General features: G+C 48.1%; 2 protein-coding genes across 6 annotated transcripts in view; one reads left to right on the forward strand and one right to left on the reverse strand.

Annotated features, from left to right (window-relative positions):
• Window positions 1-895, reverse strand: part of DDX49 (DEAD-box helicase 49) — a 21,352-nt gene extending 20,457 nt beyond the window's left edge. For all 3 annotated transcript variants that reach the window (XM_073323808.2, XM_073323807.2, XM_073323809.2), the window contains exon 1: window positions 708-895. In XM_073323808.2, coding sequence (XP_073179909.1) covers window positions 708-822 — 115 coding nt within the window. In that variant the 5' untranslated portion in view covers window positions 823-895. The remainder of the gene's footprint in view (window positions 1-707) is intronic.
• On the forward strand, window positions 712-14,224 carry COPE (coat protein complex I subunit epsilon). 3 transcript variants are annotated; one of them, XM_073323810.1, is made up of 10 exons: window positions 712-1,254; window positions 1,699-1,761; window positions 3,004-3,104; window positions 3,818-3,970; window positions 5,000-5,053; window positions 5,703-5,784; window positions 11,662-11,817; window positions 12,602-12,670; window positions 13,227-13,301; window positions 13,867-14,224. In XM_073323810.1, the coding sequence occupies exons 1-10, from the start codon at window positions 925-927 to the stop codon at window positions 13,912-13,914; spliced, it is 1,131 nt and encodes a 376-aa protein (XP_073179911.1). In that variant the 5' UTR covers window positions 712-924; the 3' UTR covers window positions 13,915-14,224. The 3 variants fall into 3 exon arrangements, with proteins under 3 accessions (XP_073179911.1, XP_073179913.1, XP_073179912.1); XM_073323812.1 differs by lacking the exon at window positions 12,602-12,670; XM_073323811.1 differs by lacking the exon at window positions 13,867-14,224 and having other exon boundaries at window positions 12,602-12,732; window positions 13,227-13,302.
• Window positions 14,225-18,104: the final 3,880 nt, after the last annotated feature.

An 18,104-nucleotide genomic window follows, 5' to 3' on the forward strand; every position in this document is an offset into this window, starting at 1 on the left:
ATGGGGGGGCACTGGGCTGGGGGGGCACTGGGCTGGGGGTATGTGGGGGCCAGGTGGGGGGAGGGGACTGGGGGGGGCACTGGGCTAGGGGTATGTGGGGGCCAGGTGGGGGGAGGGGACTGGAGGGGGCACTGGGCTGGGGGTATGTGGGGGCCAGGTGGGGGGAGGGGACTGGGGGGGGCACTGGGCTAGGGGTATGTGGGGGCCAGGTGGGGGGAGGGGACTGTGGGGGCACTGGGCTGGGGGGGGTGTGGGGGCCAGGTGGGGGGAGGGGACTGTGGGGGCACTGGGCTCGGGGGGGGGTAGGGGCCAGATGGGGGGGCACTGGGCTGGGGGGGCACTGGGCTGGGGGTATGTGGGGGCCAGGTGGGGGGAGGGGACTGGGGGGGGGCACTGGGCTAGGAGTATGTGGGGGCCCGGTGGGGGGAGGGGACTGTGGGGGCACTGGGCTCGGGGGGGGGTAGGGGCCAGATGGGGGGGCACTGGGCTGGGGGGGCACTGGGCTGGGGGTATGTGGGGGCCAGGTGGGGGGAGGGGACTGGGGGGGGCACTGGGCTAGGGGTATGTGGGGGCCAGGTGGGGGGAGGGGACTGGAGGGGGCACTGGGCTGGGGGGGTGTGGGGGCCAGGTGGGGGGAGGGGACTGGGGGGGATGTGGGGACTGGGGGGGGCGCTGGGGGGCGCGGACCGGGGGGCGGCGCCGCTCACCCTGCAGGATGGGCGGGATGCAGGCGGCCTGCACCGGGGTGGGGCGGCCGATGCCCAGCTGCTGCGCCTGCTCCGCCAGCCAGGCTGCCAGCCCGAGCCCGCGGAAGCCGGACATGCCGCCGGCACAGGGACCGCGTCGCACCGAGCTTCGCCACCGACCGTCGCTCGCCACACCGCACACTTCCGGCGCCAACAACTCGCGTCATCAGCCCCTCTCATGCCCATTGGCTCCAGCTCTCAGCCCACAGGAAAAACTACGACTCCCAGTGTGCCCCGCTCCGCACTAACTTCCGGTACCGATGTTTTACGTCACCACCCCTCGCAGCCCTATTGTTCCGTCCTTAGCCTGCGCCGGAAACTACAAGTCCCAGCGTCCTGTGCGCGGGGGCCGCTTCCGGAGACGTGGCTGGGTCTGGGGAAAATGGCGTCTGTGGTGGCCCCTGCCGCGGCCGGGCAGGGCGGGGACGCGGACGAGCTCTTCGACGTCAAGAACAGTTTCTACATCGGCGCCTACCAGGCCGCCATCAACGAGGCGCAGCGGGTCAAGGTGGGGGCTGCGCTGGGGGGTCCCTGGGCCCCTCTGTGAAAACGGCCCCGCCCCTCATCTCCGGATCCCCCTCTGGCCCCGCCCACCCCAGCGGGGGGGTGACCCCTCTAATCTCCCCCCCTCCAGACCCAATGAGCCCAGCGGGGGGGGGGGGTGACCCCCAATCTCCTCACCCCCTCTAGCCCTGCCCACCCCAGCGGGGGTTGCTCCCGCTTCCCCCCAAATCTCATCCCCTCTAGCCCCGCCCATCACAAATTCCACTCCTTCCCCCCCGCCCCCTCCCTCCCGCAGACAGACCCCAGTGGGCCTCCCCACACACATTCTCCCCCCACTGAGGCATAGGTCTCACCTCCTGGCTGCAGTTCGTGCTCAGGGCTGCATTGTTGTTTCAGGGGTCCGATAGTGCTGGCTAATGAATCTGTCTCCCCCTTCTCGTTCCTTTAGCCATCCAGTCCAGAAAGGGAGGTGGAGCGGGATGTCTTCTTATACCGAGCCTACATTGCCCAGGTGAGGTCCCGGGCTCTGCACGGAGCACAGGTCTGAGAGCAGGGAGCTCTGAGTTCAGATCCAGCACCTCAGTCTCTTGGGGTCTGACACTGATTCCTTCTACAGCCTTGGGGCCCATCACCTCCACCCAGGTTAACAAGGTGATGAGCACAGTGTGAACCAGCTCAGGGGTTCTCAAACTTGATTGCACTGTGACCCCCTTCTGACAACAAAAATTACTACATGACTCCTGGGGAGAGGGAAGGGGACTGAAGCCTGAGCCCGGCAGAGCCTTGCTACCTCTGGTGAGGGGATCAAAGCCCAAGCCCCACCACTCTGGGAAGGGGGGGGGGGTCAAAGCCCAAGGGCTTCAGCCCCAGGCAGGTGGCCTGTAACCTGAGTCCTGCCTCCCAGGGCTAAAGCCCTTGGGCTTTGGCCCTGGGCCCCAGCAAGTCTAAGCCAGCCCTGGTGACACCATTAAAACAGGGTCATGACCCACTTTGGGGTCCCCACCCACAGTTGGAGAACACTGAACTAGTTAGGCCTTTCTGGCCTGTATTTCCCCATATTTGAAATAGAATATCTGGGGCTAGACAAGCCTGTGAAGCGTTATAGGAGTCCTAAATAATCATCTGTTGTGTGAAGATTTACTTTTGTTGTTCTTTGTGGTGTTGGTGATGAGCTATAGACTTAAGACAGTTATTTCCCATGTTCTCGCATGCCTTTTGTACTTCTTCCTGCATGCAGCCCATGATAACCCACCTTCACTCAGCCTGCAATTTTCACTGTTTGAGTTTAGTAATGTAACAGTCTTTTGGTTTTAATTACAAATAGTTTAATAACTTTTTAATTAGTGTTTTAAGTACTTAACTTTCTTAATGGCAGCTTTTCCTTGAAGTGTTGGCAAACCCAAATGCAAGATTTTTCTGCCAATTCATGTGAACCACAATATGAAACTGACTCACAGTTTGAGTAAATTGCAAATAAATTACAGCATAAATAGTGAAAAGTGGCTTTTTAAAGTTCTTTGTCTAATAATCTGGAGTTATGTTAGTAACACAAACAGTGGAGATTCATTAATAGTGACTCTTGCATTGACAGTGTTCCTCTGTTAATTCTGTCCAGCTAGTCAGTCTCATCTGAGCGTGTGGGGAAATGCAGCAAAGATTAATGTACATTACTATTTTGTAACTTATATCATAGTGAATTGTTTTTCTTCTGCCCTTAAATTATTACACAAATTTGTCTGTCTGTCCTCAATAGAGAAAATATGGTGTTGTTCTGGATGAAATCAAAGCCAATGCTTGCCCTGAGCTCCAAGCAGTGAGAATGTTTGCAGAATATCTTTCAAACGACACTCAGAGGTAAGTGTGACATTGAATTATTGTAACATACAAACACTGCCCAGCAAAGAATTTGCTTCAGTAGTGGGAGCATAATCTTGGTCACTGCTGCATATGGCCCTGATCATGTGGGATGGAAATGACTGAAATGTTTTTAACCAGTTATCCTCTGGCTTATTAAAAATGGGTCTGTACGTTTTACATTCCCAAACCAAGCATCTGTAATCATGTTTCCTATACCAATGCACAATAAAATACTTCCAATCTTCAGATGATAGACCGGTGTTGAGGGCAGGTTTCAGTCAGCAATTCCTGCTGGTTGGCCTAACTGGTTTGTCTGTCTAACGGCCACTCATGGGTTCGTGATTTTAAAACAGCGTTGTCTGTAGGATCAGTTTAGCTGGCCTTGGTGAGAAGCACGTACAGTATTTGTCGCCATCTCCATTGGCTGATTTCAGGCATTTTGATGTATTTCTGAAAAATTACTGTTTTGGGCTGAAACTCTTCTGCCGTGCCAAATTTCTGGCCATACTTAGTAAAACTCCCCTGTGTTATTTTTGAGTGTGTGGACATGAAAATATTTCTCTTTCCCCAATGCTTTTTAGTTCAAATAATTTTTAAAAGGCTGAATTTTAAAAATTCAATGGACTTTCCCTACTGGAGGGTGACAGCCTTTGCCTTGGTTAGAAATTGAATGATCCGTTCCAAAACTCTCACCAGCTCACTCTTCCCAGGGATGCAATTGTTGCTGATTTGGACAAGAAGATGGCAAAAAGCGTTGATGTGACCAACACGACTTTCCTGCTGATGGCTGCATCTATCTATTTCCATGATGCAAACCCTGATGCGGCCCTGCGCACGCTGCACCAAGGAGAAAGCTTGGAATGGTAAGTGTAGCTCAGACACCTCAGCGTCGCCCAACAAAGCTGTGCTCGGTGATCCAAGGAAATGTTGCCATAGAAATAGGTGAAGTCTGACTTGTTTTAAAGTTTTATAGAAACCAGCAAGGGATGGATTTGGGGATGTTAATACCAAGCGATCAGGTGTCCATCCCAGAACAAGACACACATTCACCCAGTCTGAGGCTAAGGGAATTCAGGATACCACATTTCATGCATGTTTTCAGGTAGCGAGAAGAGCATTGTAATGCCTACAGCACTAGAACAATCAGAGTCCTGGAGCCGGCTGTCCTGTCTGTACCCAAATAACACTGTCTGCTTTATTGCCTCCCCATTGCAGCGAGAGCAAGGTGGTGAAATGCCTGTTCTTACTCGCCAGCAACATGTCTGTGTGCTAGGGCAGTGTGCTTCTCAAGGGCAGGCACTATCCATGCTGAATACCCATGCAAAGCCTCTCTTCCTCTTCCTGGCTTTGAGTTGCACTTGACCCACGATAGCTGAATGAAACTTGGCTGAAGTTTTTATAGTGGAGATTTAGGCATGACAGCAATGAGCAGCTGCTGGGAATTCTGAGTGCAGGGCCCTCTGCTGATGGTATATTCCTTATTGGGTGGGGGAGGGGAGACACTGGACACCACAAGGTAGGGGAGTTTGATTTCGATTTCGATGAGTTTATATTTTTCCAGTTAAATATTTTATTAAATAAAAGGGCTTGATCTTGGACTCCGACTCCATAAATTATAACAGACAGTTGGTACAACCATGCTTTAAAGCAGTGTTAAGAAGGGAACCTGGGAAGACCTGAGTGTAGGAACAGACAGCAGATTGGGGGTAGCCAATCACTCCAAGCCCTGGGTGGAAGAAGAGGGGAGTAACAGTTCCGCGGTGTTGCTGGCCTTTGGCCCATAGGGGAACTATATTCTCCAGGAGTGGGCGGTGCCTACACTTCAGTCCCTGCTGTGAAAGGGGCGCAGTAAAGCCTAGAGTACAGCCCTGATGTGCACTTGTTCCCTGCAGCATGGCGATGATGATACAGATACTGCTGAAGCTCGACAGGCTCGATCTGGCCCGGTAAGCCCAGTGTAAGCCCAGGCTCGATCTGGCCCAGTGTATCTTTTATGTGCCACATGGGCATTATTAAAGACCCGTGGGAAGGCATTATACAGCTCTGGTTCTGCTTTTTGGTCAGTATCCTGCAGGCAGCATTTGAGGCTGATGGTCACAGGTGGGGTTGGTAGGAGTCCCCCTTGGCTGGTGTGAACACAGTGTGGCATACCCTTCTCCCTCAGGATGCTGGGACCCTGGAAATAAAAGGATAGCTGTGAGTGGGATTCTAGGATTTAGTCGTGACCTCGTGGAGTGTTAAATGAACCTCCAGGACTTGGGTTGCCTGCTGCCCTAAAGGGAAATAAAACAGCCTTCTGCGGACACCAGACCTTCTTCCCTTGTGGCTGCAATGATTTATCTGCTTAAATAAAATACCCTGGAGGTATTTGTGCCAAACAACAGAGGTCAGTGAGCCCAATGGCAGTGTGCCTCTGACTGGCAGGAGAGGGTCCCAGGGCACCTCAGGCTCAATTCACTGAGCTATGAGGGCAGCAAAGGGATGGCCTCTGTGCAGTGGGGGGTTTTCTCCTACCTCAGGCCTTACACTTGGGACTTAGAGCAAGCTGGACTATGTCAGTTTCTCATTGTGTGGCTCCCCTTTGTGTTTACTCAGCAAGGACCTGAAGAAGATGCAGGAGCAAGATGAGGATGCTACCCTCACCCAGCTGGCCACTGCCTGGGTGAACCTGGCTGTAGTGAGTATTGTAGGCCAAGACCCTTCTCTACTCCATGGGCGCTGCCTTACTCTCATGCTCTTCACATTTTCTCCAAAATGCCATAATTGCATGAATCCATTCATGCTATGAGCTACTACAAGGGAAAGGTCAGACTGGGCAGTAGACAGAATCCTGATCTTCTCCAGGAAGTTGCCTAGTCAGACACAAACAGGGCTAGGTGGAGTTCTCATTAGAGCACGCCTGGGTGCGTGGTGTGATGTGGAACAGAACGGGTTGTGTTTAAAGGTGAGATGAATGCGTGTCTTCCCCCCCCCCCCCCACTTAGAGCAGTGCAGCAGTAAGATTAGCTCCTGAATGTTCAGTGCCCTTTTAGCGCAGGGGCTCCCTGCTGGTGTGTGTCCTCAGGCTTCAGTGACTGGTGCTCTACATTCCCCATCCCAGCCTTGGACTCCCATTTACGCACATGCTGGGTTGTCCCTGTTTGAGCACACAGACAATGACGTTGCCTTCAGTTAGGCACATGCTGGAGTTCCTTGCTGAATTGGGACCTTCATGATGAGCCTCTGTGCATCAGTGCTGCCTACCAGCTGTTCGTGCTTGAGTGGCTTAAATGGTTCTTGGGCTGTGCCAAAATGTTGTCCTACTGTGAAGCTTGGGGGATAGCAAGAGGACCCACAGCTGTGTGGGAGGGGGTGGGCACTAGCTGATGTATCCTGGATACTTCAACTGGAGCAGTTGCCTGGAAAAGCTAGGAGCCAGAGTCTCAGAGCACAGGACTGGCATGACTCCATCCCATTTCTGATCATTTTCCCTTTGCCTCGCTCTCCAGAGGGGAAATAGTGCTGGCAGAAGGTACTTGATAATTCTTTCACTTTCCTTTACCATTTGAGTTTGCTTTCCCTGCAAGTGCATGGGGAATAGCCAGACTAATTAGTTCCTTTGAGTGCAAGCGTTTTTCATGTGTACTACTTGATCGTTAACTCAGACACAGAAGAGCTCCTGTTTCTCAGTAGTTGAATAATTCACAGACGATTATAACGTAAAATGGGAAACAGCAGTCTGATCTTGGAATCAGATGGAAGCACAAATACACTCCGCTGTAAAGACAAATTATTAAATTTTCATCTAAGGTCTAACTAGGAGCAGCAGTCTGATGTTTCAGTGCTGCTCCCAGTTAGACCTTAGATGAAAATTTAATAATTTGTCTTTACAGCGGAGTGTATTTGTGCTTCCATCTGATCCTATAAATAAAGCCCTGTTCTAGCTAAACCCACTTTCAGTGAAACAGGCTCAGTGGGATCTGTGGCAGCTGATATTTATCAGGCACCCTTCAGGACTGATTGAGATTTGTTTACATTGTGCTATGGTAACTGCATTTCACACTTTTGATCTCTCATCCCCCTTCCCATCCGTTCAGAGAAACAGCTCGATGCCTTCTGAGTCTGTGGAAAGCCGCTGGGGTTTCTGTGGAGCAGAGCCCTGTCCCTGCTAGTCGTTCATTCCCACAGCACTTGGAACGGTTTGCATTGCAAATTAATTACTCGGCCATCGCTTGGCTGCTTTGGAATGGGTCCGTGTTGCCGTTCTTTAAAAGAACAGCAAGTGCTGTGGAGCTCAACTCCTTTCTAGATGCGGTTGCAGGGTGTCTGATAAATGGGGACCATTCCAGGGCAAGCTTCCCTGCTGCCAGTGTACCTCCACCCTGACCAGCAGACCTAGTTTTAGGGGGCAGGAGGGCAGTTCAGTTCCAGCCTGTCTGCTGGGGCTACCAACAGAGGCACCAGCTGTAGTTTTTATTACATGGATTTGTTGGTCACTAGGAGCTGGACTGAGCAAGCATATATTGGTCTCTTAACAGCCAGCAGTGTGCTGCTCTCTCCAGGGGCTCCTGGGTTACCTTCTAAGGTCTCTGTCCTTAATGTCAAAACCTGCAGTGGTTTGAACCCCTCTTTCCAGGAGCTCAATGGCTCAGTTTCTTGGGAGCAATGGAACTGCCTCCCTCTGGGGCAAAGCCATCTCCCTCAGACGGAGCTTTCTCGGGGGCTTGCCTGAGGCCACATTTCACACCTGCAGGCCATGGACTTGGCAGCTTTCCAGTCCATTTGTGAAACTTTCCCCGGCTTTTCCCTCAAAGCAGCTCCTGACCTGTGGGCACTTACATTGGGAGGAGGGGGCAACATTAAACTGCTCAGGTTAGCCCCCCAGAGGAGAGGAGAGAAGGGGTCCTGAGAGAGTAGATGGAGGATGTCCTTATTCTAGAGGGTGATCATGTGCAATGGTGAGGGGCCTGGTGTAGGCACCTAAATAGAATAGAACCAGATGGGCTACTGCTGACTTGGCCTGGATTCAGACTATTGAATTAGAGGTGAAAGGCTCCATGTCCTGTTAATAATCCCATGATCCAGCCACTCCCTCAGTGTCCCCCTCAGAGGTGTGATGATCCTCTTAGGTAGGTTTAAATTGCCATGACCCAGGTGGTCACCTCTCAATCCGGAAATGTGGGACACAGTAATAGTGCCAGGTGTTTATGACAATGTAGCATCAGCTTCTGGAAAGTAAATAACATTTTCTCTAGCTTCAGTTTCATAACTTGGCACTTGAATGGCACAGTAACACACAAGAGCACAGCAGGCTGGTGTGATCTAGGGACTGTGGAGAGAGATGTAAACAGCAGAAAGAAAACAATGGACAAAACCTTGTTGGCCTTAATCAGGCAAAACTCCCATTGACTTTAACAGGGCCTTGGGAGTCCATTTGCCTAGCCTGCTGTTCTCTGCAGTTGCAGCTCTCCCATGTGCCCAGATGGAAGGGTGACTTGTATTCTGCTTGATATTTCTGCTATGTGTTAATTTTCTTTAGCAGTGGGGAGAAATTCTGTATGCTACCTAGACACCATTTTCTTTTGTTGTTTTTTGTCTGCCTTAGTAACCAGGACTATAGTTAACTGTTTAGTCTCCTGGCAGTCAGAAGGTAAACCTTTCTAAAATTATCCCATCACACAGCAGTCTCGGTACATGTGTGTGGGCAGGGAGAAAGGGGTGTTGGGAGCCAAGTAATTTTATGCCCAAAATTGCAGTTTATAGTCTAGAGAAACAAGAAATGTTAGGCCAGATCTTAATTGTTGTCTCACTGCCAGTTTAGGGAGGTGACATCCACTCACTTAAGCACGGTAAGAATCTCATTTAACTTAGGGGACACCAAGACTAAAGATGCACAAAATACTCACAATTAATAATCATGAATGTCATATTAATAAGGGAAAAGTGAGTTTGCTTGGATGAGAGAAGCAGGTAGAGCTGAGATGAAATGGCTGAGTTCAGAGGGATTTATCCTCTTGGTAAAGATGGAAGTCACACCTCTTTCAGGCTTGGCCTGATTTCAGTATCTGCTGCTGTCCCATTTCATTGGCTCAGCACCTTTCTGGGAGGGCCCTAGCATCTTCAGCTCGTATCATGCAGTCTGCTAAAGCATCCATAGCAAAGCTGGAATTCTTCAGTTTGATGGTTATAGTGCATTTGTCTGTGTGGCAGGAAATTCTCAGAACATCCTTAAAGTTACAGTTCTGCCTTTTTTTTTTTTATTCAGTTCATTTTCTGAGAGATCCCATTAGTTCCATCATGATTTCAGAGGAGTTGAAACTCTGTTTCAGATGAATCCAAATTCTCCTGTTTTCTGTAGAGTCTGATTTAAACGTAAATGATTCTTAGTCTTTTAACTAAAAGGGTCATCAAAGAAAGTATAATATTCTTTTCATAACAATCCTTGGAGAGGTTCTTGTCTTCCTTAGTTTGGTAAGGAGTTGTTTGAGCATGCCAGATTATTAATTGGGAAATCAATTAGTCTAAATATTTTTATAATCAAACAGGTTCAGATATTAGTAACCAGTTATAGCAAAGTAATTTGATTCCATATAGGTTGACCACACATCTCACTATTCACATAGCAGTGATACCAGGAAGTTGTTATATGGAGGGTTTGAATTTAGATATAAAATATTTTTACATGAATATTGCAAAAGAAGTCTATATCCTCTTAAGCATTTTAAGGAATAAGCAAATGTTTTCACCTTTAAATGGAGAAACAAGGTAAGAAGTAGCATAAAACACTTCCCAGGTATACATATTTTCCTTAAAGTTAAAAGGTTGAAGATTTTCATACATTTGTAGAAAAAATCAGTTTCAACAAGAATAATTCTAGAGTTTTGTGTGGGGTTAAAACTAAAGATTTTTCTGTTTGCAAAGAGCAGAGTAAAAAGGCCCATTTTAATGACTTGGATTATAGTTCTGATGTCTCATCTTAACCATTTCTTACTCCTCTGGGATATTTTGCATAAAGAATATCCTTGCATTCTTTTACACAACGAACTGTTTCTCTCAGACATGAAGATCGTGTCTCTGGCAGCCTTGCATCTTGTACCAGGGAAGTGTCCTGATCTTTGAGACGACACTCTTGTTAGTTTGTCCTTTGCTCAAATGGCTCCTAGATTTACAACCTTCCCTTTGTAGTATGCTTAGAGTTTGCAGACAAAGACTCTTGTATCTTTCAAACATGATATACAAGAAACTAATATGGACTATTAAAGGAAAACCGAAATTCTAAAGCTTCGTTCCAGAGACACTAACACGTGGAGGTAATACATGTGGTTTTATAGCTAAGGAGGTGTCATTCCCGTGGGCACTTTGGGGGCCTGTCACTGCTCACAGAAAGCAGACTTCCTAGGAATTTCCTTAGTTAGATTGAAGTTTCATTTAATTAACTAAGCATGCTAAAACATGTGAGCTGTCATTCTCCGAATATCCTGTGTGTGGATGGATTAAAGTCTCCTAAAATTCAGTAAAGGTGGAGGCATGCTTGTAACAACCTAAAATTATAATTTTAAAATTGACCTCAGTATTGAGCTCTGTCCTTGTGTTCCTTTTCTCAGTCACTTTATAGAGTAATAGTTTAGGGCCAGATATTCAAGAGTTCATTTCCCATTAAGAACAACAAAGAATCCCCCTCTGAGAACAATGGGCTTTTCAAGACCTGAGCCCTTTTGAAAAATCCAGCTAATAATATCCTAGTTCTGTGTCTTAAATCTCTCTTTGTAACCCACTTGATTTATTATCACCAGCTTCTGACATGGTTCTTTTAAAATTAAGAATTTAAAATCTGTCCTCACCAGACACAAACTTCCAAGTGGCTCTTAATATTTAATGGCTTTGTGCTTCTTTCTTCCACAGCCTTGTTAAAGATCTGTCTATTTAGAGGAGACCCAATGAATGCAGGAAACTGTTAAGCAGGGATTGTCAGTTCATGCAAGCCCTGTAGACCAAGGTGGGTTCTACACCTAAAATTTAGGTCTGCCTACCTACAACAGTCAGGGCTGTGAGAAATCTCACACCTGTGCGACTGCGTTGTGTTGACCTAGCCTCCACTGTAGATGCAATTAGAAAGAATTCTCCTGAGGGGGTGGGTTTACTACAGCAATGGAAGACTCTCTGGAGTGAGGGTCTGCACCGCGGTGGCAGAACTGCTTGTAGTGTAGCTACACCCGCAGTCTGTAACCTCTTAAAAACGAGCTGGGCCGCCCAGGGGCAGACACTTTGAAAGATGATTGAGAACAGGTTGAAACTGGGCAGATGGTAACTGGGTCAGACTCTTTCTGAGCAAGCTGAGGTGTGTAGACTAACCCGAGCAGTGTGAATGCTGCTTTTGTGAAGAACAAGCTTCCTTGCCTTCTTGGCTGTTCTGACCATGGCACAAAGGCTATTGATCAAAGGGAAATGATGACTCACTCGACTTGTATTTAATCATGGGGCGCCTCATCACTTCCAGTGTTTAAACCCTTGCCCACTGCAGCCTCCTTGGCATAATGCAGCACAATCACAGGTTAACTGTCCCATTTCTTCACAGGGTGGGGAGAAATTACAGGATGCCTATTACATCTTCCAAGAGATGGCAGACAAATGCTCATCTACCCTGCTTCTGCTTAATGGACAGGCAGCCTGCTACATGGCTCAGGGCAAGTGGGAAGACGCAGACAGTGTGCTCCAAGAGGCGCTAGACAAGGTGTGTTTTCTGTCTGGCAATATAACCTTGGATTCAAATCTGCCACTCTGGAAAGAGGCAAAAGAAAAGTAGCAAGACTGTTGACCATTAAACTTCATGCATGTGTATCTCACTGCTCCTTAGCCTCATCTTCTGTCATTGTGCCCAGGGCTGGCTGGCTGCAGCCTGTGAGAATTTGGGGAGTGATTTTTAATTCCATATTTTAAATCTTTTTTTCTGTCTAAACCCTGTGGCATTCTGTTCCTGTCCTCTGAAACATCCCCGTAAACGCCGGAAGCTACAGTGCCATTCGCACATTGACCAGGCAAATTATTGTGCCGCTGTGTTCTCAGGAAGCTGACGTCCAGTTCAGGAACACACCCCACCACCCCACTTCCCTGAGTAGGTTGAGTCTGTTAAACATGACCTTTAAAATGTTCTGCCCCCATCTGTGCCGCTGGGGTCTCGCTGGCTTGGTCTTGTGTAAATCCCATTTCATAAGCACTTAGCATCTCAGAAGCATGTGTGTTTCAGAGCTGTCCTGGCACTTGGGTAGCTGGGCTCTTGGCCTTTGATTACTTGTCCTAGGACCTCATTAGCCATGCTGTGTTCACTCAGGAATTCATTGCCTGTCACCTCTAAGGACCTAATTCTTCCCCTGCCTTGCCCCTTCCTGTACAGCGATCTGTGTGTTCTTCAGGAGAAGATGGTTTCCAGCTGCAGAAATGTGCTGGGGGCTGCACCTGGTTAAAGTAATAGGGAGGCAGGACAGGTCATCTGATGTGGTTGCCCTTTATGCTTTCAGGATAGCAGCCATCCCGAGACCCTGGTCAATTTTGTTGTCCTGTCACAGCACCTGGGTAAACCACCAGAGGTGAGGCGAATTCTGCTTGTCCGAGTACAATACAGTGGGCGGATGTCCTCCTGCTGTTAAAGGTGTGCAGATACTAGGCTCGCTTGGGTTTTAAGGAGTTATGTGCTCCTGTGCTAACTGAAGTTGGGGAAACAGAATATTTTAACCCACCTTGGCTAATGAGCAGAGCATTGTACCATTGTCTAAAACCCTTGCGTTCCTATATAATAGGGAAGCTCGGGATTGGGAATTGAGAGAGCCTGAGTATGAGCCTGGAATTCCAGGCTTCCAGTCCCAGCTTTGCCACTGGCTCATAGTATGACTGTGAGCACGTCACTTAAGACCTGATTTTTAAAGCTGCCCGTGCCCCCATAGCACTCACTGACTTCAGTTGGAGCTGTTGGTGGTCAGAACTTCTGAAAACCAAGTCCTGACCCTTCCTCAGCTATAAGAGGGGATGATACTCAGTGCCTGTAAAGCACTCTGAAGATCAGCTCTCTCAATTGCCTGTTTAAGCTCTTAGCTTTTCCTCCTCTGATCGCAATGTTGGGGTCTCATTTGTGTCTCTTCCACCCAGGTTACCAATCGCTACTTGTCACAACTGAAAGATGCACATAAAAGTCACCCATTTATACAGGAGTACCAGGCAAAGGTAACCAGTTCATTTCTTAATCAGAATCCACTTGTATCGTGGGTCACACCATTGTTGGAATTAGCCTAGTGGATCAAGCCCAGGGTCATGATCCCTGGGCTGGGTTGTGACCAGATTTCAGGGAATCCTGTTCATCTGCCCGTTTTTACACTTTCATTCAAAAATGCAAATTATGTTTCTGGCCTTAGTGGTTGTAGAGGCAACCTTGAAAACATGAACCAAGTATAAACCAGAGGAGCAGTGCCTGCCTGGATGTCTGAAACAACAGCTCAGAGTTATGGGTTCTCAATCAGTGGATTGTGACCTCTGTTCACTTCCCATATTGCTTAAATGGGGGAGGTGTGCCCTGTTTAGAAAGTAGAGGGTTGTGCTGGGCTAATGGTATGGAAGGATCTCATACAGAGAAGGTCAAGAACAGCTGGTTTAGGGTATTGCAAGCTTGGAATGCCTCTCTGCTGCCCTCCTGAGATGCTGTAGCCTTTTCTTCAGCCCACTAGCAAACAAGGTTATAATCAAGTTTCAGTAATTAAAAACCAAGAGTCTCTATTTTTCCTTTCTTTGACAGGAGAATGACTTTGACCGACTGGTCATGCAGTATGCCCCCAGTGCATGAGGACTCAGGGAGGCAAAAACGAGTCTGCGGATCCATGCTATGGTACCTTGGGAACGGGGTGATGTGCAAAGTCTCTCTGGCCTTGTGGACAGAGTTCATTCTACAAGTCGGTCTGGCATCCGTCTCAGCGTGGCAGGGTCTTGTGTTTTCAGCAAGCTGATGCCGAGCGTGTATGTAACACATGGAGACGTGTAGCCTAGAAACCTATGTCCTGACTTAACTAGGTTCCAGACTCCTTGTTTAAAATACAGTGCATGTCAAGTGTGCGCAACACTGTACCTTAAACATTTCTAATAAAGCCTTTTGTGGATCGGTGTGGCCCTTCTGCTTTCTATGCTGGAGTTATCTATACGGTGAACATTTCTACTGGATAAAGTGGGAACATTACCTCTTCCTTTCATTGCTGAGCCTCTTAACAGCTACTTTGGGGTCATGGGTGGATCCTGAGTTACCACCTTTCAAGGCTGACCCATGAGGCTTTCCAAGAGCATGATGCTGAGCATCTGCTTCTCCCATGGAGTCCAGCACCACTGCCAGCTGCTGCGTCTCCCTAAAAGACCCTTTGGAGATAAGACACACAGCTTTCCCTGCCTCCAGGATGTCTGGGGATGCTACAGGTAGGAGGGAAGGGAAGATTCCCCAGAATAAAAGTAGTCACACCCAAAGTACTCTGATTGCAGAGGGGCCAGCCTGGATCTTAAGGTAGTAAAATGTAGTGAGCTCATGACACAGGGACGGGGAAACGTTACGTTGTACCGCAACAAAGTCCATATCACAGTATGTGTAAACTCCTTGTATGATCCTCTGTGCATGTGAGGGCACGCTTGCCCATATTTCATTAAAAGCTAAAGAACTGATCAGCCTGACACACTGTACAGCAAACATGATGTGACCCCAAAAGACTGTACATCTCTGTAACCTAGAGTGCAACTTACGCAGCATGTAATATTACTGCAGAGGTTGCATTATGATGTAATGAACGGTCTGTTGCATCAAACGTGCAAGGGGCAGAGGTCAGCATGGGGTCCTTAGCTGAGACTTTTCCAATGTTTAACTATGTCTGGAGTCTTCTGTTTGCTTCCTGTGTGCAGGCGATACTATGCTGCAAACCTTTCTGGCTGGCATCTCCTTTGTGCCCACCTCAGTTGTGATTGCTCTGAAAGGGCTCATTGTCCCTTTCCTGGGCCTGTTTAGCAAGCAGCTATTTTCAATGGACAGTTATTCATGGTCCAATCTTGAATGAATGTTCTCTTTGTGGAGCCGTCTGCGGCAGATGTGAAAGGGGCTTGTGTTTTCGGTGCAGCCGTTACCCACTTGATGGGCCATGATAAATTGACTTAAAAATTTGAACAATAAAAAACAAGTGGCAGAGGGGAAGCCAGTACTGTCAGTATAAGATTAGGGGAATGTGCTGTCTGTCGGGCCTAGCTAGCAGGATAAATTTGTTTTATCACTGGTGAGTTCCCTGGATTTTCTGTAGTTGATCTGAGGGACACAAGTGTAAAATCTGAGCCATTTCAAAGCAGTGACTTCAAATGGCATCATGCTGATCAATATTTCTTCTCTTTTTCCCTATCAAACCCACCCAGGTTTACAGTTCCACAGGTGAATTTTCCAGGTACAAAGTCCCATGGGTTCTTTCTGCTTCTTGCTTCAACCCCAGTAGTAAGGATCCTGCAACTGGAACTTGGTGTTTGGCTCGATGCATGAGGCACAACAAAACCCCGTTTGCCTTCCTGTTGCTGAAGTTTAATAATACCAGGCCCTTCTTGAGCGCCTTTTGTTTGAGGTGGTTCTTGTACGTTAGAAACGCAAAAGAATTAAGCCTCCTAGCATTGCTGTGCGTTCAGAGGAACTGTTATTTTACAGGTGGCCTGGGAAAGTTGAGGCAGAGGGATGATGACTAACCTAAGGTCCCAGGAGTCACAGGCAGAGCTAGGGCTCAACTGAGTTCCTGTCCATCCAGTGTTTTATTTTAAACACAAGCCCGGCCTTCTGCCTGGCCTGGTTAACAAAGCTGTGGCTTTGCAATTGTCATAAAGCCAGCGGAACTGACTTCAAGGCTCAGGGAGCTGGTCTGTGACTGAGAAGGGGCCATTTGCAAACGAAGTGCTGACTCAACCCGTAATGGAAGTACATCGTAGAGTTTGATCTCACTCTGAGACGTACTGTCACATGCCTTAACCTGTGAAATCAGCTGCATGTGTGGAAACTGACTGTAAAGCTGTGTGCCGTTTGCCGTGTGTAAGGGCGCAGGATTGAGCCCTTAATGCCCTGAAGGAGGGTGGGTGCATATTCAGTGGAATGGCTGCTGTATCCACAGCGGCTGTGTAGAGGAGCAGCAGCAAACACGGCGTCTGTTAATCAGATACAGATTGCAGTCTAGCAAAGTGCTCTGTGCTCTCACTCGAATGTTGTCGTCGTGTTGGATAATGGGGAGCAGCAGGTGCTGATCTGACTGCTCAACAGCTGGCTGTTACCTGAGAGAGGTGTGTGAGGGCAGCCTGGCCACCAGGATCCCAGGGCCTGGGAGCCACTTCTGTTTGGGACCAAGTTCGGAACTTCCATGGATGCAAAGGCAGAGCACTCATTTCATGGAGAGGAGGAGAGCCTCTCATGTCAGGAGATGGCCCCATTGACTGGCCATCTGGGGTTTTATGGGGTGGGAGCAAGTAAACGAGTGAAGAATTGGGGAGTGGGGGTTAAGGGTTCTACCTTCATATTGTTCCTAGCGGAGCACAGAAACATCTATCTCGAGTGGTTATTTGATGACTACAGATGTTGGTTTTTAGTTTTAAACATGCACGAGAGACTCGTGTCACTTTCCAGTCTTGTATGTAAACTCCTACCTTGGCAGCTGGCTGGAGTGCTAAGCTGACTTGTTTTAATGGCTTTGAAATGGTGTGTTTAGCAAAGGCTTTGTCATCTTGGAAGCCAGATACATTTAAAGCAGGAGGAAGTTATGTTTGCTGTTCTTCAAAGGCATTGTTGGCTATTCGGGACTCCACTATGACTTGTACCTTGTGCTAGACACTTCAGCTGTGCTGTATTTCTTGAGCTTTCCAGGAGATGTGTGGAAGGCAGAGTAAACCAACCTCATTTCTCTGCGCTAAGCTGTCTACTTGGCTGTTATACCTCATGCTAATATGCATCTTCCTTCTGCTCAGAGTATCTTCTTAGCGAGATCTTCTGTGGATAGAGGAAAGCTCAGGGGAAGTCTTCCTGTTGTGTGTATTGATTCACAAAGTATTAAATAGTTAATATTTTATCAAGGACTCTGCTCTCATCGTCATTTCAGTAGTCTGTGTCCATGGAAAGCTAAGGGTAATTTCTGGCCTTCACTCCCATGCTGTGAGCGTGCCAAGGAAGAGAGCCACTCTTGCTACTGCTTTATCATTAATCATCTCATTTTGATACTCTGATACTGATCTTTGTTTCTGCTTCTTGCTGTTCCCCTAGACATCACCTCTGGTCTCAGCTGGCTAAGGAAGCTGTAACTCCAGGCTATTGTCATGGTTAATGCAGCGACAGCGTAATTGCATTCTGTTTGACCTTTTAGTATTCTCCTGTAATTTCAGTTAAAGTGGATAACTTTTGGATGGGCTCTTTTCAAAAACTGCTGCCCTAGACTCCAGAGGTAGCTACAGCTGTGGTGGATGAAGTGACCCCTCTTTAAACAGGGTGTATCAAGCTCTGAGATCTCTGGGTGCAAGCTGGCACAATAAGTAAATGTCACTCGTTATTCCTCCTCCGTTAGCAATCTGGGCTAAACATGTGCTGAAGGGAAAAACTGAAATCTGTCAACATGAAACCACTATGGGCTGGTCTATATTGAAAAATAGGACAATCCAGCTACATCCCTTGGCGCTATGAAAAATCCACACCCCCGAGCCACATAGCTAAGATGATCTGGCCTTGCTGGAGACAGTGCTAGGTCAATGGAAGAATTTGTTGACGTAGCCTCCTGCCTCCTGTGGGAGGTGGATGAACCACAGTGCTGGGAGAACTCCTCCTGTCCCAATAATATTTAGCTGAGTAGGGAGCATTTGGGTGAAGGATACTCTAGAGCAGTGGTTCTCAACCTTTCCAGACAACGGTACCTCTTTCAGGAGTCTGATCTCTCTTGCATACCCCAAGTTATGCACTTAAAAACTACCTGCTTACAAAATCAGACCGAAAAATACACATAT

The sequence above is a fragment of the Lepidochelys kempii genome, chromosome 25, assembly GCF_965140285.1.
Source record: "Lepidochelys kempii isolate rLepKem1 chromosome 25, rLepKem1.hap1, whole genome shotgun sequence".
Taxonomy (NCBI): Eukaryota; Metazoa; Chordata; order Testudines; family Cheloniidae; genus Lepidochelys; species Lepidochelys kempii.

Coding starts and splice junctions, on each gene's coding strand:
- COPE (XM_073323810.1), top strand. CDS start 925: ATGCCCATTGGCTCCAGCTCTCAGCCCACAGGAAAAACTACGACTCCC. Junction 12,671..13,226: donor ACCTGGGTAAACCACCAGAG/GTGAGGCGAATT, acceptor TCTTCCACCCAG/GTTACCAATCGCTACTTGTC. Junction 13,302..13,866: donor TACAGGAGTACCAGGCAAAG/GTAACCAGTTCA, acceptor TTTCTTTGACAG/GAGAATGACTTTGACCGACT.